This window comes from Suillus plorans, assembly GCF_016647745.1.
Source record: "Suillus plorans strain S12 chromosome Unknown HD556scaffold_141, whole genome shotgun sequence".
NCBI lineage: Eukaryota > Fungi > Basidiomycota > Agaricomycetes > Boletales > Suillaceae > Suillus > Suillus plorans.
The window spans coordinates 13,296-41,281 of record NW_024537525.1 but is presented as its reverse complement, the minus strand read 5'-3'; the positions used below and the strand labels follow the sequence as shown (position 1 = coordinate 41,281).

The 27,986-nt window shown below is 44.4% G+C and overlaps 10 protein-coding genes and 1 pseudogene across 11 annotated transcripts; 7 read left to right on the top strand and 4 right to left on the bottom strand.

Moving 5' to 3' along the window:
- Nucleotides 1-621: 621 nt before the first annotated feature.
- HD556DRAFT_t130 lies at nucleotides 622-694 on the top strand (annotated as a pseudogene). The gene has a single exon. The product of its transcript is annotated as a tRNA-OTHER (tRNA).
- A 1,693-nt stretch (nucleotides 695-2,387) lies between these two features.
- On the bottom strand, nucleotides 2,388-6,535 carry HD556DRAFT_1251246 (uncharacterized protein; the record flags this gene model as incomplete). The annotated part of the gene is made up of 3 exons (XM_041298996.1): nucleotides 2,388-3,731; nucleotides 3,794-5,875; nucleotides 5,942-6,535. 3 exons carry the CDS (start codon nucleotides 6,533-6,535, stop codon nucleotides 2,388-2,390), a joined length of 4,020 nt encoding a protein of 1,339 aa, XP_041151993.1.
- Nucleotides 6,536-8,744: 2,209 nt separating this feature from the next.
- HD556DRAFT_1315019 (uncharacterized protein) lies at nucleotides 8,745-10,059 on the top strand (the record flags this gene model as incomplete). The annotated part of the gene is made up of 8 exons (XM_041301059.1): nucleotides 8,745-8,799; nucleotides 8,866-8,935; nucleotides 8,988-9,112; nucleotides 9,166-9,201; nucleotides 9,298-9,366; nucleotides 9,444-9,586; nucleotides 9,624-9,667; nucleotides 9,723-10,059. 8 exons carry the CDS (start codon nucleotides 8,745-8,747, stop codon nucleotides 10,057-10,059), a joined length of 879 nt encoding a protein of 292 aa, XP_041151992.1.
- Nucleotides 10,060-10,365: 306 nt separating this feature from the next.
- Nucleotides 10,366-13,063, top strand: HD556DRAFT_1451705 (uncharacterized protein; the record flags this gene model as incomplete). Its single annotated transcript, XM_041308009.1, has 7 exons — nucleotides 10,366-10,855; nucleotides 10,906-11,126; nucleotides 11,176-11,889; nucleotides 11,940-12,407; nucleotides 12,457-12,702; nucleotides 12,755-12,835; nucleotides 12,899-13,063. 7 exons carry the CDS (start codon nucleotides 10,366-10,368, stop codon nucleotides 13,061-13,063), a joined length of 2,385 nt encoding a protein of 794 aa, XP_041151991.1.
- Nucleotides 13,064-14,782: 1,719 nt separating this feature from the next.
- On the bottom strand, nucleotides 14,783-15,519 carry HD556DRAFT_1251247 (uncharacterized protein; the record flags this gene model as incomplete). Its single annotated transcript, XM_041298997.1, has 2 exons — nucleotides 14,783-15,323; nucleotides 15,380-15,519. 2 exons carry the CDS (start codon nucleotides 15,517-15,519, stop codon nucleotides 14,783-14,785), a joined length of 681 nt encoding a protein of 226 aa, XP_041151990.1.
- A 1,340-nt stretch (nucleotides 15,520-16,859) lies between these two features.
- On the top strand, nucleotides 16,860-20,039 carry HD556DRAFT_1451703 (uncharacterized protein; the record flags this gene model as incomplete). The annotated part of the gene is made up of 11 exons (XM_041308008.1): nucleotides 16,860-16,997; nucleotides 17,057-17,420; nucleotides 17,483-17,883; nucleotides 17,932-18,132; nucleotides 18,182-18,241; nucleotides 18,290-18,490; nucleotides 18,539-18,972; nucleotides 19,019-19,271; nucleotides 19,321-19,564; nucleotides 19,618-19,946; nucleotides 19,995-20,039. 11 exons carry the CDS (start codon nucleotides 16,860-16,862, stop codon nucleotides 20,037-20,039), a joined length of 2,670 nt encoding a protein of 889 aa, XP_041151989.1.
- A 380-nt stretch (nucleotides 20,040-20,419) lies between these two features.
- Nucleotides 20,420-22,001, top strand: HD556DRAFT_1451702 (uncharacterized protein; the record flags this gene model as incomplete). Its single annotated transcript, XM_041308007.1, has 5 exons — nucleotides 20,420-20,816; nucleotides 20,876-21,020; nucleotides 21,074-21,415; nucleotides 21,465-21,682; nucleotides 21,733-22,001. 5 exons carry the CDS (start codon nucleotides 20,420-20,422, stop codon nucleotides 21,999-22,001), a joined length of 1,371 nt encoding a protein of 456 aa, XP_041151988.1.
- A 917-nt stretch (nucleotides 22,002-22,918) lies between these two features.
- On the bottom strand, nucleotides 22,919-23,771 carry HD556DRAFT_1451701 (uncharacterized protein; the record flags this gene model as incomplete). Its single annotated transcript, XM_041308006.1, has 6 exons — nucleotides 22,919-22,981; nucleotides 23,032-23,061; nucleotides 23,115-23,141; nucleotides 23,198-23,387; nucleotides 23,437-23,574; nucleotides 23,629-23,771. The coding sequence occupies 6 exons, from the start codon at nucleotides 23,769-23,771 to the stop codon at nucleotides 22,919-22,921; spliced, it is 591 nt and encodes a 196-aa protein (XP_041151987.1).
- A 75-nt stretch (nucleotides 23,772-23,846) lies between these two features.
- HD556DRAFT_1451700 (uncharacterized protein) lies at nucleotides 23,847-24,331 on the bottom strand (the record flags this gene model as incomplete). The annotated part of the gene is made up of 2 exons (XM_041308005.1): nucleotides 23,847-23,954; nucleotides 24,020-24,331. 2 exons carry the CDS (start codon nucleotides 24,329-24,331, stop codon nucleotides 23,847-23,849), a joined length of 420 nt encoding a protein of 139 aa, XP_041151986.1.
- A 568-nt stretch (nucleotides 24,332-24,899) lies between these two features.
- Nucleotides 24,900-25,343, top strand: HD556DRAFT_1451699 (uncharacterized protein; the record flags this gene model as incomplete). The annotated part of the gene is made up of 1 exon (XM_041308004.1): nucleotides 24,900-25,343. One exon carries the CDS (start codon nucleotides 24,900-24,902, stop codon nucleotides 25,341-25,343), a length of 444 nt encoding a protein of 147 aa, XP_041151985.1.
- Nucleotides 25,344-26,534: 1,191 nt separating this feature from the next.
- On the top strand, nucleotides 26,535-27,781 carry HD556DRAFT_1315014 (uncharacterized protein; the record flags this gene model as incomplete). The annotated part of the gene is made up of 4 exons (XM_041301058.1): nucleotides 26,535-26,644; nucleotides 26,703-27,385; nucleotides 27,440-27,552; nucleotides 27,716-27,781. 4 exons carry the CDS (start codon nucleotides 26,535-26,537, stop codon nucleotides 27,779-27,781), a joined length of 972 nt encoding a protein of 323 aa, XP_041151984.1.
- Nucleotides 27,782-27,986: the final 205 nt, after the last annotated feature.

Sequence of the window (27,986 nt, the reverse complement as noted above, 5' to 3'; positions counted from 1 at the left end):
CCATTGGGAGTTGGGAAGGACTAGGTTCAAATTCATTACATCTATATAATATAACATCGTGTATATATTCTAATCCACATCCATTTCATCATCTGTCGCCACATGTGCTGATTCACCCATTGGGAATGGCCTGGACTTGCGAGGACGTGGGGGTGGGGGTACCCTTTTGTTTTTCTTTTCCATAGTCATCTTTTTGTGAATCTCCCGACGCTTTTGCCTCTCTGTCTTCCTTCTCAAATTCCCATTGGTGTCAAATGGTGGCGAGTCCATCAGATCAGCCGCAAATATGCGCTTTCCCTTGATCACCTTCATAGTCCGACGCGCTCTTGGAGCTCTCCTCTGACTCTCGCCGAAAAAGTGGTGGACATGGACATACACACTTAGAACAAGACTTTGACACATCACATTTCTGTTGCTGCTAAATATATATGTATCAATTCACTTGTTAATAAAGTCACACCTGTGTCAGCTATTCCACTTTTCCACTTTTCTTTGGCTGGTTGTCACTTCTCTATGGGAGACTAACTGTTAATGATGGTACCCCCCTCCCCTCCATTCCATCAAGCAACCTTATACTACTTCAATATTACATTGTATGTGATATAGGGCAGAGGAGTAGTTGCACATCATAATCTAGCGGTTAGGATGACCCCCTGGAGTCAGGAAGGCCCAGGTTCAAATTCTGGTCCTGGCATCATTATGTGGTTAAATCAGCCAGCTCAAAGCTGCATCATAACTCACATCAATCAAGAGCACTCCAGCAGGTATTGGACTCCTTGAATAAGTAATGTGACTCATGATGTGGCTGTGAGCTTGCTTCATCTCCTACCATTCTACATGCCTGACACAGCCAACCCAATGTAAAATTGGGGGCACGACGACTATTTAAATTCATTCAAGTCACATGAAGACTGAAACAATCAATCATTGGGTGGGCAGTGACACTGCTTACATAAGCAAAAGCGGTGGACTGGGACACACTTACAACAAGACTTTGAAATATCACATTTTATTGCTGCTGAATGTTATATAGATAACTCACCTTGGTAATAAGGCCAAGATAAAGTCATATATGGGCTGACACAATCAACCGTGGGTTGAGGACCTCAGCATTACAGACATACCATAACTTTGGAACATGAATTTTTTTGAAAGGAACAAGTATTACAATCATATTTGGAGGGCTCAATAATCCTTAGTGACATGTCTATTTGGAGCCAAGCAAGTCATATGAAGGCCAAAAGAAAATAAAGCATTGCATGAGACACCATGACAGGTGTGACACTGCTTACATAAGCAAGTCCTGTGAGATCACACATAGCAGAACATTCAGCAAATCTCATTCTACTCGATAGATCAAATATTTATGTTGCTGCTGAATATATATGGAACAATCGCATTGAGAATGAGCCTGAGATCAAGTCATATACATATAAAGGCTGAAATAATTGACCTTGGGTTGAGGACCTCAGCATCACAGACATTCATGACTCTTGAACATGATTTTTTGGGAAGAAAGAAGTGTTACAATCGTATTCGGAAGGCTTAAATAACCAAAAGGAGAGGTCTATTTGAAGACAAGCAAGTCAAAAGAAAGGTGAACAAATAAATCATTGGGTGGGGGATGACACTGCTTACATAAGCAAAAGCGGTGAACTTTGGCGCACTTTATTTTCACTGCATATTTGAGATCAGGAAAGTCATCAATATCAGTTTAATTATTTATATCTTTAGTTCTACATGAGACAAGGAAAGTCATACGAAGGCTGAAAAATAGATCATTGCTTGGTGCACCAGGTAGGGGGGCGGAGGACAAGGCATAACTTATCTCTCTCTTTTGGATGAACTTTATTGTGATCTAATTATCCAGTTATTGACTAGCCTGGTGGCCTGTTTAGCATTTACGTGCTGGAGCTCTAACTTCACAAATAGAAGTACATCACAAAACAGAAATAGATTTCCACCATTTAAAAACACAATATTTTCTTGGACTGGTACCTATGTTGGAGGAGTCGTCATATATAAACTCAATCTATCTCATTTCATGCCCGCTCCAACTGGGTCTTCAGTGTTCTGGAGCCAAAGACATATAGGTGATTATCTGAGAGTTGAAATGATAAAATGAAATATGTGAAGTCAGGCCGGTCATATGCAAGCCAAATAAATTGATCATTGGGTGATGCAGCAAACAGTTTTGATGCTCTATGTAAGGGGGTAGAAGACAAGAAATTGCTGATCTCTTTAGAATGAGATTATCCATCTTGTTTACAGTTGTACATCTTGCATACTGGGGACCCAGAGAATGATATTCATCTTCATTGCAATCATCTTTGTAATTGTATGGGCTATACTTTTGCATCTATATAATATAACATCTTGTACATATTCTAACCGACATCCATTTCATCATCTCTTGTCACATGTTTTGATGCACCCATTGGAAATGGCCTGGACTTGCGTGGACGTGGAGGAGGGGGTACCCTTTTGTTTCTCTTTGCCATGGTCATTTTTTTGTGAATCTCCCGACGCTTTTGCCTCTCTGTCTTCCTTCTCAGATTGCCATCAGTGTCGAATGGATGTGAGTCCATCAAATCAGCTGCAAATATGCGCTTTGCCTTGATCAATTTCAACGTACGACGTGCTCTTGGAGCTCTCCTCTGACTCTTGCCATCTCTTCCAACACAATCAATCCTGTAAAATGCAGGATTCGTCACAAACACTATCGCATCATTCTTTTGAATCCACACCCTTGCACCGCTCGCAGGAAGGCAGTGAAGGTCAGAGAATACCTGACATAAACCTTGCTTCAGTGATGTCTCTTGATCCTCATTCATTGTCTTCATCATTCTGTGAAACTCTGCAATATATCCATCTCCCTCCCACAGTGTGGACCACTGAGATTTGTCTTTGTGCGATGCATCAGGATCGGGGAAGAATAGGTAGCACCTGTCCACAAATGCTTTCGACTTGGGCCCCATGCGACCTGGAGTGACACCTGTATTATCGTGCAGCCCAGAATTGCATGCTTCGAATGCGACAGATCTGAGGGTGTCATCAATGCTTGTGATTGTCCAGCACTTCATGGCATCATTGAGCGAGCTTGGGTAGGGTGCTATACCTTTAAAGACTTCGTTTGTAAGCATGAGCCAAATTTGTCTTGTGAACATGACTATCAATCGTCCAATGGAGAGTTCATTTGTGGACAAACTGGTCGAACGTGTCCATTCTCTCATGATCAACCCAGGAGAACTTGCGATGGCTGTCTTGAGTCTGCTCCATGTTGGTGTACGACCGAGAGGATAGTCTGTCATCTCTGACTCGATGTTTTTCCATCCTTCTATCTTTCCCACCGCTCTATCCCTTCGGGCCTTTGAATTTGCACCCATGAGAGCCAGCACATTTACGTCATCCATTTGCTGCACTTCCTCCAGGCAGGTGTCGCTTGCTAGATCGAAGTCTTGCAGGAAGAACATCCCTGCTGTCTCGAGTACATTTCTGTATTCAAGGAGTGCAAGGGATTCGCGTACATGACGGTCGTAGATAATAGGTGTGGATGTGGTTGAACGAAGCATGTGGTTGAGCAAGCCAGTTAGGATGCCAAGATTTGGAGGGTTCTTTTTTACGATGGATATTTGGGTCCTCTGAATCTCCCGCACACGCCTCCGGATCAGCTCAAACCAGATCTTAGATGGGATCCACAGTATTGGATCGGAATGCAGATAATCTTTAGCCTTTATTTTCATCGAACCATTAGTCTGACATTCCCATATTAAATTGTATGTGTATCACTGACCTTGTCTTCGATATTATCTAGCATTATTCTGGCTGCATGGCCACTCACCCTATACTCATCTCTGACACCATATGTCTTCTCCTTACACCCTTCGACCACCTTCATGATGTCGCAGCATTCAGCCATGTAGGATGGAGAAAGCTTGTAGGCATCACTATCCGAAGCGAAGTTCACTTGGTTGTTGTTGGTTCTGATGGACTCGTAGTATAGGTTGTAGGTGCTCCTAAATGCGATGTGGGTCTGCTGTGATCTTTCCTGTTGCATCTCAGCCTGCAGTGCGCCATATCTAGACAATGTGTTGTGGTGATGAAGTTCGCCTCTCTTGTATCCTCCTGCACCAAATGAGGCCTCTAGTGCATCCAGTCTCCAAATACCAACCACAGGAACATCCGGGGAGCGGGGCGTGAATGAGATACCCACATCCACTAGAAGTTCACCATGCCTCCGATTCATCATATATTGCCAGTCGAGGTCAGACAGGTTGCGACATAGTGCCTCTTCCGGTCCTGAGAAACGTCCTCTCTGTCCATCCTTTGTGAGGAGCTTGATTCCCTTTCCCTCCAGAATGAAGAAAAACGATCCATACATGCTGAGCTCACCCCCTCCGTAGGCTATATAGGTTTCCATGTGTTCCTGCACATCTCTGAAGTCGTCATCCGACAGGGGAATTGTCTTTGGAGGTCCCCATCCACCTTTCCGTCCATCTGCACCTCTGGCCTTGTATCGTGCCTCGTCCAAGGTGTGCTTGAGGTAAGGTGCCCAGCTGACATCAGTAGAGCGCCCTATCGATGGAAGCAGCACCCTATCCCAGAAAATGTCCAAGACCTCCTTCGGCATAAGTGTTATTCTTCGACCATTCAATGGGTGTTGATGTATCATCCTTGGAAATGCGATGTAGAGATTGAGTGTTGAGGAGGCAGATGAGATACGTCCAATACAGGCATGAGGGATTGTGGACATAGGAAACCTTTTTGACAGCCACTCTGTTCGCTCACCAGGTGTTCTGGCATCTTCTTCAGACTGCGGAATGATGATGTCGACATATGTGTGATTGTGCTTGAATATTCCAGGTTTGGTTTGGAATGGCGGAGTGGTATAGATCCCCACAGATCCCTTGCATCGAAATACCCTTGTCGCCCAAATTATACTGTCTATGTCCACAGAAATCTCTATCTCATCTTCGGAAAATTTCACTGCATCTTGTTCGAGGTCGACATACAATGGAGGACCATCACCATAGCGATGACTTGTGTGGCCACGCACAAAGGAATTGTGTCCGAACCTACATTCCTCATGCAGTGGAGGATCATATTGGGCAGAGTTGATGAGTTCAGAAGAAGAGAGGATTTCTACATCTGTGATGTGCGTGTGTTGTCCTTCCTCAGCTAACCCTTGGCGATTCAGGCTGTATGCACCTGTGACTCGATCTGGAACTTGACTGGAGGGGTCATAGAAATCTGTTGTGCCAATAGGCATAATGTGGTCCATCGTGGCTATGGGGTCGCATTGATAGAATATGTGGAATGAGCTAGGGGTGATGCGATATCCGTGATCAACCCAATCAACCCAAGCAGTTGAGAGCTGGATTCCACCAGCCTGGAATGTCATGGTTGGAATAATATCCCTGGGAGTTGTCAACATCTCGATTGTAGGTCCACCCTCATACTCATCAAATGTCGGATCATCCTGGAGCCACCTTCTACCGGAATATGCAGGTAGGGGAGATGGTGCGATTGGACGTGGAAAGCGTTTGTTGCTTGCAAGATTCCAGTTTTTCACTCGCCTACGAGATGCTGAGGCAGCTACGGAGCGTTGGGTGTCGACAGTGTCATCGACATCAGGAGCTATGTCCCGCTCAAGTTCAAGATGTGTTCCAATAGCGCGAGGGACTATAGCATTTCGATTGCGAGATCCTGTCAAGTGCTTGTTTGCTTTTAGGAGCTTTGCAAGGTTTGCTTTTTTATCTGCGGAAAGTGCCATTCCCAGAGAATCCTCATCATGGGTGCATTCAGCTTCCAAGCTATCCTCACCCACTGTAGACATATCACCATTCTCACAATTATGTGAGGGGGTTTTGCCGTCCTTTTGGAGTGCATCACGTTGACACATTGAACATGTGGCACTTATGACAGTCAATTTCCGCAGAACATTCAAGCATTCCGCTTGGTGCCGTCCATTCTGAATCGCGTTCATCACGTCCTCGTCTGGTATGTCGTCCTCCATCCAGTTCTCCCGTGGGCTGTCCAGGAGCATAAGGTAGTCGCTACAGCTAATCTTGAGGCGCCCTGAAACCACACGCAACATGCTAATGCGCAGTATGTGGCCACATTTGATATTAAGCACAGGCAGGTTACCATGCTCGTCTAAGCCCATGCTCAGACATCGCTCAAGTACAGAGCAAGCGATAGGACCACAGTCAACTCCATTTTGCACCCAGTTAGTTGATCTCACAGAGACGTTTGTGACATCCTCTGTGCACCAGCCATGAAGGGATCCAATTCTCCTCCAATATTGCGGACCATCCCAATCCTTCCAGTCATTTGGATCTACTCCATCCACATCCATTATGGATTCTGAAATGTGGCGACCAAGGACATGAGCTATGTGTCTCTGATAGTCGAAGATGACGGCAAAGAAATGATCGGAATGATGAACGATGAATCCAACGGGGACTACAGGACACGTGCCATCCCGGGGCAAGAAATGGTACTTCTTAAAGAGCTCCACTTCGTCATCCACCATATGATTGACCATCGCTGCGTACAAGTCCACATATCTCATGCGTGATAGGCCTTGCATCTCATACCAGACATGACACAAATAATAGTTTGCCACTGTCGCATCAAGCCACTCATTCAACCCGAGAGTTTCCCAGTTGTACCAGGCAGATGTCCAGACAACTGGTCTGGCCATTGCACGACCTGTGATCACAATGCATAAGTTTTCCTTCTTATTTGTAGTATCATTCTAAACTTACAGGAAATTTCCTGGACCGTCAGCTCGGCTGTTTTATTCTGTGAAACAGCAATGGACTGAGGCCGCACAATTTCTTGTGGTGGTGGAGAAGGCCTGTATTCGTCATCTTGTATTTTTTCCACAGATGGTGCTGGACTCCCTAATTAGCAACATTAACACATGTCCTCATGTGTCAAATGAAGATGCTTACATCGCCCCTTTTCTTGCACGTATTCATTGACGTCCGGTTGAGAAGTAATCGAAGGTGATTGAGGGATTACATGACATTTTGATGCTGTAAATGTATTTTTGTAAAAATTAACTTTGATGATCAGTTGCATCACTACTCACCAGTTACCCTCCCACGAAGGACCCGTTTTTTTGGACGTCCCCTACGTCGCTGAATATTAGATGGACATTTTGAGAGTGCACCTTCCTCTACATATGCACCATCATCATTGCCATTGCAAAATGCTTCATCAGTCAGAGTAAAGTCGTCATTTTCACCCTCATGGTGCACAACATCTCCATTTTCCCTTTCCTTTTCCTGCACGGGATTGCTGGTGGCACGAATAATGAATCCGGAGTGATCATTTTTGAGCTCCTGTGTGGATGATAACGTATCCATAAACACTGATTTCTTGTACTTTTTTTCTGTTATAGTGGTAATGTGAATGAATGTAGAGATTTAGTGCAGGGACGTACGCTGTGTGATGGCCCTCCTAGCTGGTCGTCCATGTGGACTCCGTATCCTATGTTCTTTCGAAAAATTCTTCTGTTTGGATATCCGTTTCCTTTCTATTTCTTCTGACCTTTCTCTGATATGCTGATTTACATCTGAGCTATCATCTGCTACATGTGTTGTAGCCAAGGACCCCTTTGGGTTCCAATCCAATATTCCAGATATCATGATCCGTTGCATGATGTCAGTCATATCCAAGACTTCATTCTCAGTCGTCTTCCCCTGCTGATCCTCGTGGCATATTATTCCATGGTGTATTATATCGTCTTGAGGCATTAAATCCTCGGTTATTGGGCTAACTGTGGCACGGATGACTCGTTTATTGATATTAGGAGTATATTGAGCCAGTGAATCGCTTGGTAATATTGGACCCTTCTTTCTGCCTGCTCAATGTTATCAAATTCAAATTTAAATAAGGGGCACAGTATCTGTACTCACGACGCTGCACAATTCGCTTTCGTGGCCGGCCTCTTTTTGGCTTCGGGTGTTCAACCACATCAGTCCCCTCATCCTTCTGTTGGGAGGTATATATGGCTGCAGATATGGCTCCAATATTCCTATTACTGTTATATGCATTGCTAGATGGACTCGCAGCTATATCGCCACCGGTCTCTGTTATGGTGGATCCATGTGGGTCCCAATTGAGGATGTTTGATTTCAGTATTTGCTGCAGAATATCGAGGGAGCCCTCTTCGTCCATCTGACGCAGTGTGTTGTTGGGTGGGTTAGTGATCGCACCCTTGAGAAATTGTCATTATATTCGGCACAACAGTCCCTAGAACATCCATGTGCTGTCATCAAGCGAATATAAGCGAACTATGTCCTTGACGGAGCAAGAAAATGATTTCTGCTGTAAATCCACTCAGATGCTCAGCCTGTATTGGCCTAGCCTCCGACTTGTGCGGCCAACTTAAGGTTTCGGTTCAATAGAATGGAACTCAGATAATTAATGTCCTGCAGTCTGATCTGATCCATCACATCATGTAACATTTCATTGAATGCCGTAAGGACAACCCTGGTGTCTTTCAATGACTTTTGCATGATCCGTTTGTCATATTTACACGTTTTGATTTATCCGTCCATTACAACGACATGTTACGACATTTATAACTGCTCCCGTAGTATGGCGCATATTTATTTCAATGACTGAATGTTCTTCGTATTATTTTCAATTCCACCCCAATTTTAATGTCCTGCAGGCCGTCGATTACCAGCTGCTCATTCAACGGAGATGGAAAGAGAAGGTTGACTGCAATGCGCCATAGTCACCCTAAGCTTCATAAACTGAGGCGATGCACCTCATTTGAATGTAAGTTAATTCAATACTCATTATTCGTCGTTCAAATGGCTGGTTCATATTTCTTGTTATTAACAGGGATCTATAATACCTGTGACAATTCTGATGATTCAAATGATGGTCGTATGGTCATTCGCTTGGGGGAAGAGTATGAATTTATCTGTTGTATTGCTCTAGTGATGCTGATATAATTCTAACAGTGTCGCGATTTATCCACTAGATGACCGTGCAGTTCAAATGCAAGATGGGAGTTTACCAGTGATGTCATATTGGTATGGTAAAGTAGCTGAGATATATCTGAAGACTGGTCGACAGGCACAGGAAAGTACATATGCTCCACTGCACTGGTCCTCATTCACATATATGTTTCAATTCCAGGACGTTTGGCTCAAAATTCAGTGGTATTATCGGAAGGTAGATTTAGAAGATGAGGGCGTTGAGTCCGTCTTTTTTAATTGAAAATGACAGAATTTCCTTTCATGATGATTTCATTACTATTTAGTCTCGCAGTCTGCGTCGGTGAATATGAGGTCGTTCTGAGTAATCACACGTCTGTGGTTGATATGTACTGTGTCGAGGGTGTGTACTTCGTTATATATTCATCATACAGCAATTATTTTAACCCCGTTTATTTTAACCCCGTTTATTCTTCATAGATCATGCAAACATCGTCCCATATGATGAAGAAGATATAGCGCAACATCAGATACCCACGATGACCCTGTACAATCGTTGGACAATAGATATCGAATTTTCAAGGCGCAGAAATGTGATGTACATGGAAGGGGTTAATATCCGTGTACGCAAATATCTTTTAATTTTTGGTTGTCCCTAAGCTCACCGAAGATGCAGAACTGCCAGACAGCAACGCATTGCGCATGTCATAAATGCGACCCCTCTTTTTCCTGTCCAACTACTGTGCAACGATACTGTAGGAAATGTCATCAGTGGTTTAACGAGAAATGTGTCGTCGATCTTGGGCGTCAGCTGCACAGCAATGTCAAGGTCACTATGCCACCAGTTTATCGTGGTATCGACTTCGACCCACGATTTATGTCGCTCCTGACTATGCCAATTCGACGAGGGGGATCATGTGGAATAGTTGGCAATGCAGTAATATTAATAAAGGTAAAGGCGCTCCTTGAAGAGGCTAGGAAAATTGGACGACTGCCCGAGGGATGGATGGACACGTTGGACCAAGCGATGCTACTTATAGGCGATGCTATTATTCCTCGATACTACTGCATCAATTGTACAACGGCGGTAATCTAGAATTGAGACCTTAATTTCATTTGTATCAAGGTGATCCGTCTTATATTAAGTCATTATTCATTATTAATTGGTGAAAATAAATTCTTCCTCGTGTAATCCATCGTCTTCCGGACCCTTTCACTGAATTTGAATTCGTCTTTGTATTGATGGAGTTCTCAAAACCTTGTATATATGACTGTCCAATGACACATCATTGAGTTAATTCTTCTATTGGTTAGTGTAACAGGGGAATATCGGTTCCGAATACAGCAGTATATTATATATGACGGCGTGGTATTTTACGATGCTCACTATCATTATCCCTCCATGAATCCATTGTGTAACTTTCGTGACTGGAGCGTACACGATGCGGAGCAGCTGTTGAAAGTAAAAGGAACTATTCAAGATGTCGATGGAGAATGTTCCCTCAAGGTTACCGGAAAGTCACGCAAGGCATGCCCTATACCTGCCCAATATCGGTTACCCATGTATGCGCTCAACAAGAAATTCGGCATTTACAGAAAGATCGTGCAACACCTACAAAAATCATCAAGCGAAGGTGCTGCCAACCTGCGAGACACCTATCTGTCTGTCATGAAGTATTTGCATGATGTACGAATCGCATTTATGGAGGATTCTGGTGGATCTTCGGATCCACTTAACGGAACATTCAGATCTGCTGCATTGGACTATTACCTTTGGTTGGACCACACTACATATGGCTTTCACGAGGAGTGCCGGACCACCTTGCTTACGTCTCATGGAGTTAGCTTTGAAGGCCTGAAGAATGGAGACTGTCCAGACATACTGGTATTTCGTAAGTTCTCGGTCATGTTGTATTTTTCTTGTTCTGAGATTTAGAACTAGTTGATTGGACTGTATATCACCAAGATAAATGCAAGGAGCATGATTTGTGCGGAGCTCTACAGACATCAGGCCAAGGAGAGGATATCAAGTGTCTAATGAATCAGGTTGATGCCCTTGTTAATGCGGCCGTGGAACCAATCAGTACTATTAAATCAGTCCAACTATCTAATTCAGGCAATTCATCCGCTGAGATGATGGTGTTATCTCAGGATTTAGATGTGGTATGTGGCCCTTTTGATATCCCAGATGTATGTGATATAAGATCTCTAGACTCCTAGTCAATTTCCTATGTTTCCACTGCCCTTCGATCGCAACTGTCGCAATATTTCTCTGAGAACTCTTGGCAGTAATGCGCGTGAGGTCCTCATAGGGGGCTTTGGAAAATGGCTACCCAGCCATGTGGCAATGCGATTTCGCGAAATACAAGGACTGGATCATGACGATCCATTGGATAAGCTAGTGGATTCCGGATTACTAGTGACAGCACGGAATGTGGATGAGTACCTGGAGATATTTGGCATGGTAGAGATGATGGCAACATGCAAGGAGTTATTGGTGGACCGTGCTGCAATGGCACAATTCTTTATCACTGCTGGACGCGCCCTCTATAAATCACACTCTGGGAAGGAATGTGTGGTGGAATATGGCAACGACCTTGGTCCTATCAATCCAATCGAGACATTGGAAATATCGCGCATTAACGGGAAGGCTCACATTGAAGATTGTGGAGACTCACAGAACGTTCATATGGACAGTTTGCCTCCAATAGTGGTTACTGTTGGAGTGCAATGCGAGCCCATCATTGAATGTACATTATCATTACCTAGCATCCGCTCGCTGTTGGATCACGGAGTACAGACGGATATTGAAGTCCAAGAAGACCTAGTCATGGACGACTCGAGCTATCTGCTGTTAAATCATCGTTTTGAATGCGGTGGTGAAAGACCACCACACTCTCAGGAATACGTCGATGAAATAAATACAGTACGTGTCTCTATCTTTGTATATTCCTTAACATCAGTTAATACTTGCAGGATGACGATAAATATATACTTTCATCAACCACTCACAGTGATGAGGTCGGCGACATCTCCCATAGTACATCTATTCTTCTGGAAGCATCAATTACTGTGGATCCAGAGGTCAATTATACGTCCAGCCCTTCTTACCATTCATCTTTTATGTGCGACATCAATTCATCTAATGAGCACCATTCCTCTCAAGGTCGTGATGCGCTGTCACAGATACCTGATTTGCCTATATCTCCACCTTTGAAGTCACGATTACGACAAAATAACCAAGCCCTGAAGGCAAATACTCCTGTAGCAGCCTCACAGAGACGTGGCGCATCACGGCCAGCTCGACCAGTAGTATTTGCTACGCAAGGTCGCCTTATAAATGAAAAGGCGGACATTGCGTGTCGACCATCAAGGTCTCAAGTCTACACAATCCAAGATCTCCTTCACGAGTGTCAGCCAGGTGTCGAATCTGTCACACCTTCTGTACGTTTTCAATATTTTTAATTTTGTAGTTAACTCAGTAACTTCACAGATATCATGCTTTCTCGTGGATCCTAAAGGAATCAATTTCGTTCGTTCGACTATGGAATCCAATCATGATTCATGGTTAGTCATAGTTCGACATGTGGCATCACTCCTGCGCAGTGACTGCATGTCAAGTTCTATGAATTCGATGGCTGCGTCACTCATGTCAATAGACATGTGGATCAAGGATATCTCAATCGAATGCCAGAAGACCATTTTGAATCGGAATGGAGATCACACGCTTCCCCCATTGGTACGAAGCAAATTTCCCATATATTATGATATGATATATTCGATCAGAACAGGCGCATTGTGTTCTTGTTGAACTTTCCTCTCGTTCGATGTTGGACGAGGAATCAGTGCGGTCTACATTACACAGTCTTTGGGTGAATTCCGTACTTTAATTGTGTATTATATCTTTCAACTAACGATCATATTCTCCCTTTTAGACTCAAGAAAATGTGAAATGTTTGAATGAGGTCCTTCGATATCTTCTACGTGTGTGTAAGCCTAATGACAGTGATCCGTATGCTCCAGGATTTAAGGTTCTAGCATCAGTCATGCAGGAGCGGACAAGCTCTATGCTAGGCAACAATGACATTCGCACAAAGTGATATCGTAGGTATAACACATATGTAACAAATGGAACCTGTAGACTATATCTCAATGGGTATATTTCATCCATACGAGCAATTATCTTACGCATTGAAGTGTTATGCAAGACTAGCCATTTGGACTTCTCACTTCGTCACTATCATAGTGATGTGCCATATAATAACGCCAATATATTTAAATATATATACATTTCGGGAAATAAATGACTTTCAGAAGACACAACGGGGTGCCAGCAGCAATCAGACAACTGACGCAAGATAGGAAACCGCCAGGCGTAGTACTTCCAACACGTAGGACATGGAAACAGTGAGGGAAACGATGCCATAAATCAAAGAGGCCTGTATTGTCGACAGTTCTTGGCCATAGAGGCGATCAATCACTAATAATCAAATTTAAAGGGGCAAGAACACGACGGGGCGAGCAACCGCGCACCAATGTCCAAGGGAAATTGGGCAAGATGAGTGTAAGACGACGGATAGAGGTAGCCACCATTATCAATGATGTACGCCCATAGAGGCGAGAAACTACCGACCATTGACATTTGAAGGAAAATTGAGGTAGGAGAAGATTGAAAAGATATCCATAGGACGAAGAATACATGTAGCCACCATCATCGATGATGTACGCCCATAGAGGCGAGAAACCACCAAACATCTAAGCCCAAGGGAACAGGTAGGTAGGAGAAGATACAAAATAGACCCATAGGACGACGGATCAAGGTAGCCACCATCATCGATAGTGTACGCCCATAGAGGCGAGAAACCACCAACCATCACATAAACAAGGGGAAAAGAGTTAAGAGAAGATAATAAAACGACGACGGATCAAGGTAGCCACCATCATCGATAGTGTACGCCCATAGAGGCGAGAAACCACCAACCATCGAAGTCGAAGGAAAAAGTGAGGTAGGAGAAGATACAGAAGTTACCCATAGGACGACGGATAAAGGTAGCCACCATCATCGATGATGAACGCCCATAGAGGCGAGAAACCACCAAACATCAAATCCGAGGCAAAAGAGGAAGGGTATGTGGCCACCGTCATCGACGATGAACGCCCATAGAGGCGAGAAAACCACCAATGGAGGTAATGGTAAGAAAGAAAGAGGAAAATTTGCGAAGGGCAAATATATGAACTTCACATCACGTGACGTTCTCACGCCCATCGGTATTCATAAGACGTAGGTTTAGATATTTCTATGCATTTCAAAGATGGCTTTTTCACCGCACTTTTACAGGTAATTCTTTCTACAAAATTCTTTCTCATATGATGAGGTACAGAATATGTGAATGGATAACTCTGTAGCGGCAGTTGATAATAATTCATCACAAACGAGTTTCGATGATTGTCTGATGTGAAATATGTTCGGGACTGCTGATCACGTGCATTGCCATAGTCTGGGTTATATGATGTAACAAAGACCCTGCATATTCCAGAAGAATGTCATCGGATAATTATATTTGTTGATTGAAATACATCTTGCTTCGAACGGTAGTATGCCACATTTCATTTTGATATAATGTCTTAATTTCTCTGTGACCACATGTAATGGTAATGACGTTGCGGCGAATATCAGGTGGCAGCCCAATTTGAAGGTTAACAACTACGTGCGAGAGGTATACGACTGACTAAGTGACAGGTGAGTAAATTGAACGCGGATTGAACAACATTATACAAACTGTGAACGGCAAGGATCATGACACAAATAATCAGCGAAATCATTCAAATATGCCAATTTCCCCTTTCTGCTCTTTGCTGAGTGGCCAGTTGTACCATACCCGTCCAAAGTTCTGAGACCGAGCTGGATGTATCCAGGTCGGACATGGTATGCCTTTGTGCGTCGTCTGGCATTCAAAACAAATATACCTAATCTTTGTTTCCAGCCAACGCTTCCCATAAAACCGCTTTCCATGTGGATGAAAACACATGTTGTATGCAGGCGCCCGGCATTTCGCATTCAAGCACCGGTAGATATCGAGGCCCCAAGGTCGCCCATCACTGAGATTTGAATATGCCAACACTCTTGTTTCAACCACGCGTCGTCGCACGTTATCTTTGTCAGTCTCCATTTCTGAATATGAGAGAAACACGGGTGAATGGTTGAGGGCATGTCGGTCCTCGCCAAATGATTCTTCGAGTGCGTCCCATATCTTCATGTCGTAGACATATACATTCTCGACGAAGCGATTTAACGCAGGCACGACGACAGAATCCATAGTTGATACGCCCGCGAATGTCAACACAAAGTCAAACAGGTCACTTGTGTCTTGCGTGTAAGAGTCTCCAGTTTTAATACACGCTAAAACGTAACTCACCACTTCACCATGTTCGTCAACAAATTTACGCTTTCATCAATCCTGCCTGTGGATCCACAGGCACATATGACAAGGCCTCGTATACAGGGCCCAACATCTGAATTGTTGTTGATAGAAGCGATCGCCTGTGTCGCATCCATCAAGTTCTCGTCGCCAATGTAGTTCGATAGCAGCTATATCAATTGTCAGCCAAATCGTCCGTAATATTTTGAATGTTTTTTGTGATCTCACTTCATGAATCGGAAGTGATGTTGGATTGTCCGCGCCACCAGAAACAACAAGATTACCAGTTTCCGTATCCGAATGAGTGTTGACACATATCAAGACGTTACCCTCATAATGAACTTGTCGTAACCAATCGAAATGAGGAGTGATTGCATCTGGGCGATTATTACCAGCTCTTAGGGCACGCGTTACTATGCGTAGCTGTCAATAAATCATCCGAGTTACCGATTAATGCAGGGATTGACATGGAGAATACGCACTCGGCTTTGATCACGACGGTAGTGCTCCTCGAGCGTCAATGTGATCAGATTCGTAGCATACGTGCTTCTGAATCCACTCCAAGACAAGAATATTCCGAGCAGGGGGAAATAGTTACGGTACAGGAAATCTCTTCGAACAGAGTATCCTTGGACCTTGTACTGTGTAAAGAAATCATTACAAGTTCGGCACTTACATGTAAGATATATATTCACCATCATAGCAATGCACTTGTCACGGTGGCATCGAGGGCATAGAAAATTGTTTTGTGTGACAATCATTTCTCCAGTGGTCGCATCGGGAGATGCATCTACGCATCCGTGATCCCATGGATGCAGGCTAACGCACACGGGTATTCCGCAACCTTCAGCATTACAAGTCCAGATATATGACCCGAAGTCATGACAATAAATGCAACACTAAACAAATATGTGACAGGGTTTTTACGTATTATAAATGTAGGAACTTACGATTTTCGCGTCCAATATTTTATCGACCACGTGCTGCTTCCGTGACCTCAACTTCCCAACTTCGTCAACGTCCATTTCATGTGATTTATCGTCCATAATTGGTGTGAGTGGCACATAGGGCGCAATTAGAGCATTTGAATCTGATTTCACCTTCGCAGCCCTGGCCAACTTTGGACGCGTGCTTCCTACAGGCAATGGTTGCACATTTGTCCTGCGGGAACGATTCGACACTACCGGGCGTGGTGCCTCCTGTGTTGGTGCAGGATTCGGTGCAGTGGTTGTCTTCACGGGGCGAGGGAAATGAGAGGGTTTCAACATAACGCTTCAGAAATTGTTGGTAGTGGCGAAAAGCGTAATTTATCGATTTCGCACGCTACATGCATTGGTTGTTTATCGTAAACAGTCGGAAACTGTTACCATATTTGGTAATGCGAGTAGTTGCGCCACTTAGCTACTCACCACCATATCGATCAAACAACAATCAGAACGCAGGAATCCTTGCACAATAAGTCTATTACCATTCAGAAATGACGTCCAATGTTCCTATTGCCTTGGAAATCAAACCTCTCAGTGATCCGATGAATGAAGTACTTCTCTCTCACGCTGTATCCTTGGAGGTGGAGCACAATACACACATCTTGAAAATAGGCGGTACAGATGATAAGGTAAGTGTCATACGCTCAATCAGACTCTTGGACGTAGTATGAAAGATGCTACCTTTCAGATAAAGGTCTCACCGAAATGCCTTGATCAAATCCGACTTGTAGTTCATCAACTTCATCTATATCAGCGTACCGCCAAAGCCCTGACCAAAGTTGCAAAGTCGGACCGAGTCGAGGAAACATTTGTATTCTACATGTCTCTAATTTCATATTTCGCGGTTCTTATCACTGCATTTCTGCGTGAGGCGAAGGCCGATTCATCCAGCTCAAATTCAAAATGGCGTTCAGCATACCTCGACTACCACATGGCCCTTGCGTTGCACGGAAACTCATTCACACTGGATCAACAAATTGTCGCAATGCAGGATATCAAGCGAAGTTGGAACCAATTCAGGGAGAAAAAGGTGTTCAAAAAGGTTCAGGAACGTCAGTGGCTTATTTCTGTCAATTTCAATTTCATATATCGATGAACTAAATATGAAATGTAGTGCACGGTAAGAGAATGCACGATACATTTTGTGTTGAAGGCGACAACATGTGTGGAGGGTTGTTTGAACATCAGCGTTCAGAAGATGACATGATAACTGCTATAATCGATGGCATCACGTCGGAAGTTCCGGACCACGACAGAGATGATGTCGATGCACCTGCCCCGGAGGATCAGACCTCAGAACGACCCAAAAGCGCAGGTATCACACCGGGTACACCAGCCAATCCATCGCAACCAGATATGGAAGTGGATGTCGATCCTGCCGACCTCAATGTTTCAGGGACGAGGACAGCCATATCCGCGTCCATATACGTCAAGAAAGCTGCACGTATGAAGGACCATGAAGACATCGACGGGAGTGGTCATTCAAAGAAGGACGTCATACATACCGACGATGAGGTACGAAAGCATGCTTTAGCATGAATAGTGGCTGATTAATTCGCGTAGAGCATCACTGATCAAATCGCAAGTCGATTTGAGAAAAAATCTGATTCAAAGAAATCGCCCAAGGGACGACGAAACTCCCGTAAGGGTAAAGCAAAAGCCTCGCAAGGAAAGAAGAACGTCATTGAATCACCCATGCTAGAGGCGGAATCTGATGTGGATTTGAACCTCCCAATTTCCGATCCTCTGCGTCTGACTGCTCACGTGAGTGATGAACTCGAATCTATTTCCCTCAATGTATGACAATGTCTAGGATGGTGGGTCCTCAAAGATCGACATCGCCGTTGCTGATGTCGATGTTTATAACGATGAGGTGCGCTTCAATGGCCTACCTTGTAGAATATCTGATTAAGTCTTACAGAGCATCACTGATACAATCGCAACTCGCTTTGAAAACAATGAGGAGTTGAGGAATCCATCCAAGGAACGCAAGAATGTCTGGAAGGGGAAAGGGAAAAAGTCGTATGGCAAGCAGAAGGCTCCTGAATCACCTTTGTTGGAGGTTGAATCGGAACAAGAGGAGAGCCCACATATGCCACATCCTGTATTTTCGCTGACAGACGTAAGTGATTCACCACCGATATATTAATAGATACCTGACGAGTGACAGAATGATGTGACTTCTCGAATGGATATATCGGATCTCGACGCTGAAGGGTATGAAAAGGGTCTTCTTCCACCGAATCAAGACAAATGGGAAGCCTTGACGAGGCTCGCATTTGAAAAGGGAAACTCTCAAGTGTTTTTAAAACTCGCTACCTGGATGCTAGTACGATTCCGCGACCTCACAAACCGTGATATGGATTCTGAGCTCGATGGACTGCTAATTTCCGAGAATCCACGCCTTTTGGAGTTTGATGATGATCGTTACTTCGAGGCAGTTGGTATGGAACGGCTGTATTCTGCAATTGTACACATGGAGGCAAGGCCTCGTTACTTGTGTCATTTATTCCATGCACTCGGAAAACGCCTGACGGAGTCTGATGTTGGCACTAGTAATCCACGTATCTGGCCTAGTCGCTCTCCACCAGCAGTTCAACGAGAGTACGTGTGTTACATTGGACAAGTCGTCAGCTCATTAATGAAACAGGATGATGACTGATATGGAGCTTCCCTGGTTAGGGATCAACACCGATATCACGGCAGATCCCTGGTTGGCCTTTACGAATGTAACTGACGATGATGCAGAAGGATCAGTTGACATGGATGGGCGCGATGTCACACTGGCGTTGGATTCAATGATTATTGAAGACGATGACCTCCCAATTCATCATGGAACTGACGCTGGTATATCTAGGTTGGAAAAGAGGAAGAGGACGTTATCGCAGGCGTCCCCCCCAAAGGTGAACAAATATTTCCGTCGTTGTCTTAGTTGATATTAACCTGTATTAGAAGGATGGCGGCAGAGGGACTCCAAAGCGGTGCAAGAACGGTTCCCAGACCAACGTTACATCGAGTTCTATTATCCAATATTCCTCTGATATAGACCAATCTGGTTTTATCAACTCGCCAACGCTTCCGTTGTCTTCTCACATGTCCAGCGTCAGCAGTCAGCCCGACAACGTATCCGATATCATGGAGGCATGGGATGATCCAATTCAAGCAAATACTAACGATAATGAGACGGCACATAGAGGTTTGACTTTACACGCTGGTGATGGATATATCGATTATTTATCTTAGTTATAGATGCAACTCAGCCTTTGTGGAATGTTCCTGACGACAATCACATTGAACATGGCAAGGAAGACCAGAATGACCGCGCAAAATCGACATATGTTGATCGAGCTGGATCCGCAAGTCCTGTGATCTTAGTACCCGGAACGCAACCGTCTCCCATTGATTATAACATGGATACAACCGCGCCACTCCCACAGAATTCAACTATCATGACAGAACCTGAAGATTCATCGCCATCGATTCACGCTCTTCCTGTGGAACCTTCAACTTCTGTAGGAAGTACATGCACAGAGGACGATGTCACCCCTCCCCGCACAAATTCCTATCATAACTCCCAAGTAAGTGGACCTACGTCACGTCATAGAAGGAAATGATTAATGATTCAGATAGAGTTGGTTGGAGAGAATGACCCGCCGCCGCACCTGAAATGATCAGTAGTACAGTGGTCGCGTTCTTGAACTATTAGCTGGTTTGTCATTTGACAAATAGAATTTTTGTCTGTTCCATTTAGATACATCGTTTATTGATGTAAAAATGTTGTACACAATGGCCTCCAATGAATGCGCTCCGCGCAACCAATTGATCTTGTATAGTATTATATTATAGTTCTGACGTTAGTCAATCATGCGTGACGATACGATTCTTCAATATTTCACTTCAATTCAATTGGGCATGCGTGGGCCTCGTATCCAAGTAACGCATAAGGTAATGACGACGTACGATAACACCTGCCCTAAATCTCCATGTAAGGCGCTCTCATGTAATATATTATCTTCTCTCTTAAAGTTGACTCTTTATCTGAACCTTCATAATGTCGAACTCTGAACGTCTTGATCTAACAATCGACGTACTTGGAACCCAAGTTCCGGAAAGAAGCCCAACTATCAAATGGACAGATGGCCATATCACGGTTCTTCCGGCAATTTACAATGATTCAAATATCAATCTGTGCGACGAAGTCGACATTCCCTTAATCAAATTCATGGCGCAATGTCCTACGTCGAATGCCTGTTCCATCCGCGTATCCCATATGAGAAACGAGGACCTCTCCGCTCCAAATATCCTCAACGCCATCGCGGACAGCCTTTCCATGAATAAGTGCGTAGTAATCACCGGTGTCCCACATAAATCTTCACGAGGGATGCTTACGGATGAATACCTGGACGTCGAATTTGGAATCTCACCATTGCGTCCAGTGTGCATTCATGGTACGTCTTTTCAACATCTTAAAACGCGTAAAATGTATTGATTAAGATTAATACTATAGATGCACAGACACGATGTGATGACCATGTCAATCCCACTATACATGGAAATATACATTCATTCATGACGTCTATGTGGGATAACACGAAGATTCAATGCATCCTAGATATCTCCCTTGCTCACATCAGTATGCCCGAGGCTCTAAGGTATTCAGATCCGTATCCTATTTTAATTACAATTTCGTGACCCAATTTCACAGGAATTTGGATCACGGACTTGTGCACGGCTGGAATCAGACTACCACCTGTGTTCCAATCCGTTCCTACGTCCATCCAGACAACTTCACCACAAAGGGATGGGCTTTGCTACATCATGCCGGATTCCTTACTTATCCTCATCACGACGCCGAGGGAACATTGACCTGGGTGAGGATGGAGGCCGGAATAAAGTTCTGGGTGATTTTCTCGTTGAAATCTGGAGAGAAAAATCGCATTGCCCTACAGGATCTTTCAGTCAGACTTGCAGATTATGCTAGGCATAAGACATGGATTCACAAAAATTGCGATGGTGAAGTGCTAACGCTTGTTCCAGGGGATCTGTTGTAAGTATTTCATAATTTTTGTATTTTATTGCTTATGTATACGAACAAGAATACTTCCTCCTGGCGTGGTACATGCTGTGTACACGCCAGTACCATCATTTTCCACTGGCGGCCACTTTTACCATTATTCGTGCATGCACCTTACGGAAGTCTCAAGATATATCGATGCTGAAGTTGGGGGATCTGCGACAAACCAAGCTATGGATCACGCGTTAGAGACATTGCGACGTATGGTTATTATGCTTCCGTATCTGTCACTGAGATTAGGTGAGTAAAGCGTATCGTTATACATTTCTCCTTTCTAACGCTCGGATCAGTGCTTCCGCGAAGGTCTTTGTTATCTCTTTGCATGATGGCTTGCCAAGGCAGGCAATATCGTGCCGCTGGAAGCAATGCAACATCTGTGGAGGATACGGAAACCGCAGCTCCATGCTTTGATATAGTTCAGATTGTTTATCAATACCTCGGAATCACAAAGCGCAAGCGTGCTGGAGATATTCTTTACATAGGTGATCAGCTTCATCCTGGTATTGCAGTTGATCGTGTGGAGCTACTTCGATTATTCAAAGACAATCTGGACCTATAGTCGTTGCATCACCCATCCGTTGTAATAGTATGATAGTTTAGATATCATGCATCTCCTTCACATACTGCACGTTGAACTCACAAGTCATATCATTTTGTTTCTGATCGACTACCTGTATTTATACGGCAGTACTCCCTCATAATACATATTCAGGATTGAGAAACTGGAATTCCATGCTGTTGCACTGTGTTATACACCATTTCACGATGCCCGGTCAATTTATATATACAAAGCGTGAAAATGTACAATACCATACTTCTATTACGTCACTAATATTCCGTCCGAATACAGTTTAAGGGTCGAAGAAGGGGACATCCATGCTGCTGCCGTGCTGGGTATAGTACAACTACAACGAGCACAGAAGCATGGACGTCCAATTCTTCAGCCCTTACATTGTATTACGACGGAATAATGGACTAACAATAGAGGTACTGTATTGCCGTGCACGCGCTGTCCACAGTCGCAATAACATACTTCTATTGTGTGGCAACTATTCCGTCGCAATACAGTGTAAGGGTTGAAGAATGGGAAGTCAATGCTGTTGAGCTGTTTTATACACCATTCCAAGGTGGACCCACAACGGCTGGTCAATGTCTATATACCAAACGTGCAAATTTAGAATAAAGTACTCCCATTATTTCAGGACTAATCTGTCATAATACAGTGTAAGGGCTAAAGACCAGTGAGAAACTGTCCTAGCCATATCTCCGGAAAACGACGGAAATATTGTGACAATATTCACGTCGATTGCCGGAGAAAAATGAGGCTTATAGTCGATTTTTAGTGACTCGAATCGAGCGAAATATTGTATCATCGATTGTGTTAGTGTACCGTAGATTCAAGTATATTCCCGGTCCCAATGATATGCACATCGACGCACATATAGCGAACTCGATTGTATTCTCGAGGCCACAACGTTACAAAAGCAATGACGACGATGCACCGCCCACGCCAATCCAACCCATGCCCTGCTTGTACACCTAATGCTCTAGTTTATTGTTCCTCCAACGAAGTTGTTAATTGTACTGACGGTATTCCCAGTCCACGTCCAGTCTTTGACCTAAATTAATCATTAGTGCATGCGTTCCATGGAGTTACATTACCATTACTAACAAGCGCCGCAGCCTCTAGTTCGTAGTTCTGTGGCAGTCGTGTCGGCCAGTAATGTACCATGGAACATATAAAACGAAACATACCAGTTGACTGTCTTTCGACAGTGCGTTCAAGTATAGTTTAAAGTCACCAGATGTGCCATTCGGGGCAATGATATTAAGCCAGCGATGTGCGCAGAGGTTTCTATATGGTCGCAGGAAACAATCAGTGAGCATATCAAGGATACAATTGGACACTGTACATTCAGGTTTCTGTTGCAGGTGGCCGAAATATCTTAGTTGTTATCGTGTCAGAACTGTTGTCCGTTGTACCAGCGACGGACCCCTTTGTTGGTAAGATGGCATCCTTGGGTATGGTAGCCATCGATAACTTGGTCGTAGTCGGATCTGGGTCCATATGTGTGTAAGGTGCAAGAACTGAAGACGAGGGATCGGGGTTCTTGGATAACACGAGTTTTGCACTATATAGAATAGATTCAACAATATACCGGGCACAACAATCTACAAGGACTCACAGCCAATTCCGTATTTGTGGAAGACGGCTAACAGTTGGATCAGGTGTTGCCAGCGGTGTCATGGAGTCTGGCATACGTTCGGACCCAAACTCGAATAGAGAATGGCCTGAAGCTATCGGACCTGTCGGTAGGGTGGTGGCCATGGTCCTGCTGACATTTGGAGCAGGTGCTGCCAATGGTGTGATCGAGTCTGCTTCGTCGACCTTTGGCCTTTTCGCTCAGTGATCGGAATCCTTGGAGGGGGTTGGAGATCTCAGGTCAGCAGGTGGCTCCGAATCAGATGGTGCATTACTGAATTTCGTAATTTTTCGCTTGGTACCAGAGGACTACAATGATAGTACAATACCGACCGAGTTAGTAAATCAAACCAATGAAAAGGCTGAAATAGTACCACTGAATTGACATATGAAGACTTCTTCCTCTTCTTGATGTGTGTTGACTCCCACGAGGGATAACGTTCAGTAGCGATAGCCTGGACCTTCCATCCATTGCTGCAAAGTGCTAGAACTGGGTGATGCCTCGTCATCTCATTTGCAACATCGTCCAATACATCGGTCCCTGCACTACCTCGTTCAAGCCACAACGCTTGAAGCTGGGGACCAATCGGAATTGTTTGAAAAACGGCCGGAGGGACGTTCTTGCGTCCATGACTGCCTGCCAGCTTTTTTTGGTCATAACGCAGTTCGCCACACACGTGGGACATGTGTCTAGACCTGCGCAAGGGCCGACAAACGCTACACAAGAGTTGATACAGCGGTGGTCTACGATGGAGGAGATACCCGTAAGCTCGTGAATAAGCTTGTTGACTCGGTATAGACTTTGAACCTGTAAGACTGACCAGCGATTTCATTTCGAACTTATCTTGGCGCTACAACCAACAGAGCATCATGGACTTCCAGTTCTTGAGTCCTTAAATTTGATCACGAGGGAATTTGTCGCGACACCAAAGCACCGTATCGTAACCCCGATAGTAGAGACGTTGTAGTGGTATTTCGAGTAAACGATGAATACAGACATGTCACGCATGAAGCCTTTAGAAATACATGTCAAGTAATTTCCGCGATAGGAGTGAATCGACATCCGATTATATTTTCCTGTGGCGTGGGAACATCACGTGATGTGAAGTTTATATATTTGCCCTTCGCAAATTTTCCTCTTTGTTTCTTACCATTACCTCCATTGGTGGTTTTCTCGCCTCTATGGGCGTTCATCGTCGATGACGGTGGCCACCTCTTTCTTTTTCGTGCCCTTCCTCTTATGCCTTGGACTTGATGCTTGGTGGTTCCTCGCCTCTATGGGCGTTCATCATCGATGATGGTGGCTACCTTCATCTGTCGTCCTCATGGGTATCTTTTCCTACCTCTCTTGTCCCTTTGACTTCGACGGGCGGTAGTTTCTCGCCTCTATGGGCGTTCATCATCGATGATGGTGGCTACCTTCATCTGTCGTCCTCATGGGTATCTTTTCCTACCTCTCTTGTCCCTTTGACTTCGACGGGCGGTAGTTTCTCGCCTCTATGGGCGTTCATCATCGATGATGGTGGCTACCTTTATCCGTTCCTCCTTTTATTATCTTCTCTTGCCTCTTTCCCCTTGGTTTTGGCGGTTGGTGGTTTATCGCCTCTATGGGCGTACTCCATCGATGATGGTGGCTACCTTGGCCCGTCGTGCTCTTGTTATCTCCTCCTACTTCCGTTCTCCGTTGTATTTCGGTGATTTGTGGTTTTATTGCATTCTAACGATTGGTGAGTGATCACCTCTACGGTTATTCTCCATCCATGACGGAGGCCTCAATGAATGACTGTTATCACATTCAATGTCCTGTGCCTTGTGGGAACTACAGATGGGGGTTTCTTACGTTGACGAGCCATCACCGTCGATGGTATTTACCTCTCCGTCTTGTGTCTGACCGCTGCGAACCACGGCTCGTTGATTACGCTATCATGTCCTGTACCTTACGATAACTATGGATGGTCTCTTGCCTCGACAGGCTTTCACCTTCGAAGCTGGTTACCTATCCACCTTCTTTTATCTGGTTGTTTCCAGGACACTCGCTACTCATTCCCAGTATCCTGCAATGTATGTTTATGTATGTTATATTATATGTGAATATATGTTGTCATCACGCTGCTTATCACTCATTGTGGGTTGCTTGATCCATTTGCAAATAGTATACATGAGGTGCAAAGCAATTTGCATGTATAAGCTGCATACGCCGGATGCCATTCATGACTAGTATCGCTCATGCGGTGTGCATAAAGAAAACGTATGGCAATGACCACTGCGAAATCAAGTGTTTCCTGTACATTGGATTTGAAAGAGTGGTGACCGAATTTGAATTGATCCATGCAGCTGCCGCTATTCGGACAACACAAACTCAGAGATGTCTAACTTTTAAGTATTGCTGAAGATGCATATGCCCATGTTGCCATCATAGATCAGCGAATATATTTGGCAGGATATATACCTGTGACAATTGGTTGAAATTCTTTTACACATCGCTGAAGCTCATCCAAAATTATTGAGGTGCCGCTCTCGACATTGACATTGATGCGGATGTAACCCCCAACGTGGACATATCGCACCTACAATCAGACTTGGTTTACAGTAATTTTCGACCTACATGATCATTTTCAACCCTCAGTCTATTCTCCATCTTCAGTATATATGGGCTTCCGATGAACGGCATGGCAAATAGAGGTATAAAAAAGCAAAGCTAAGGAACTTCCATTTAAAATCTCATAGTGAAACGCTTTGCAAGCTTATCGCTCAATGCCTACCATAGTGTTCCGCAGCGGCAATGTCCGATGTGGCGGCACGTTCAACATTTGAGATTCCGCCTATTATGTAATCTATTGTATTGTTTCACTCACAACGAGGTGGCGTGGTGTTTTAACTGCATCCATCATGCCCTCTTCCCTTCCGTTAGAGATTAAGCAGAGTATCATGACTCTTGCCACACGCACACGATCTGCCGCTGCTAATAATCTCACTATTTCCCAGGAGATATATCCCTTGTAAGCATTTCATGCAATCTTGCACAGATTGCCTTCTGCTAACACAATAATACGGTAGCATGGAACAATTGGTTTATAAAAAAATCGTTCTTCACGGACAAGAGGATGCAGGGCGATTTTTAGAATGCCTTTACCGGCGTCTACTGCCCGCCGACTTTGCTCAACGACATGTCAAAGCCCTGTTCTTAGTTGGGTCGATAGAGCCATCAACTGTCATAGCGATCCTATCCATCTGCAGCTGTGTCACATCACTCCGTCTTGTCCTTACCACTAATGGATTCGCGACCAATGGATCGTCTCTCTGGTGTACACTTGATGTCCTCCCACTGAGGTCATTAGTCCTCACCATCCGTATGCGGTTCGAATCTTTCCTCGGCGCGTGTCATACATTCACAAATCTCAGCCACCTCGAACTGAACGGTAATCACTTTCTGGCCGAGCCACAGGAGAGACTGGACTCAATTGCATCCTTGACTCACCTCTGTGTTGTGCTCAGTCCGCACATCGCTGATCCCGAGGCGGTCACACGCCTTATTTCCAATCCACGCCTTCAGTTGCTTGCTTTTCGCGTGCAGGACAGGCATGTTGATGTTGAAGAGTTCCTAGAAGAACACGGCATTTGCGATGATAGGATCGTGCTCTTGCCTGCTGAACTCCCGGTGTGGGGTCAACTTGGCCAGGGTGATATGTTGATTTGGGAGCTAGCAGAGGACCTGACAAAATCTCCTTTACCTCAGAACCGTGAGTCGTTCTATTCACATATGAATCGTGGATTATGTTAATACAATGCTCTAGAAGGCCACCGATGCTTATCACCAAGCACGATAAAGAATGCATACGCAGAGTACCTTGACATTGCCAAGGTACCAGAATTCAATCAGTGCGCTATTACGCGAAGACCTAGACGGGTACGCACGGGGATGGCTAGGACGAAGGGCCCACAAGTTTAGTCGTTCTGTACGTAAACGTTGTCAATTGTTATTCCACGTGCAGTCCTAGATGATAGGATACGTTTCTTTTCTTTTGTAGGATATATTAAAACATGCGTTTTCTGACTTTGATCATTTACAGCTTTGCATCGTGAGACATGTGCAAGGCCGTCGTGTCGTGTCACATATCAAGTTCTATATGTCGTGACGTACTTTTACAGCTCGCCAGATCTCACTGATTGCTTGTAAAACGAATAATTTGATCCCCTCATTATCAACGAAACCTCGAAACGTTCTACGTAAGATCTTTGATCGTAGGAAGGGCTACACATATTTTGTAACATTTATTATATACTTTGGCGTTGGACCTTGATGCATTCGGTTTTTCATCGCGGTGCACTTGCAAGGCCATC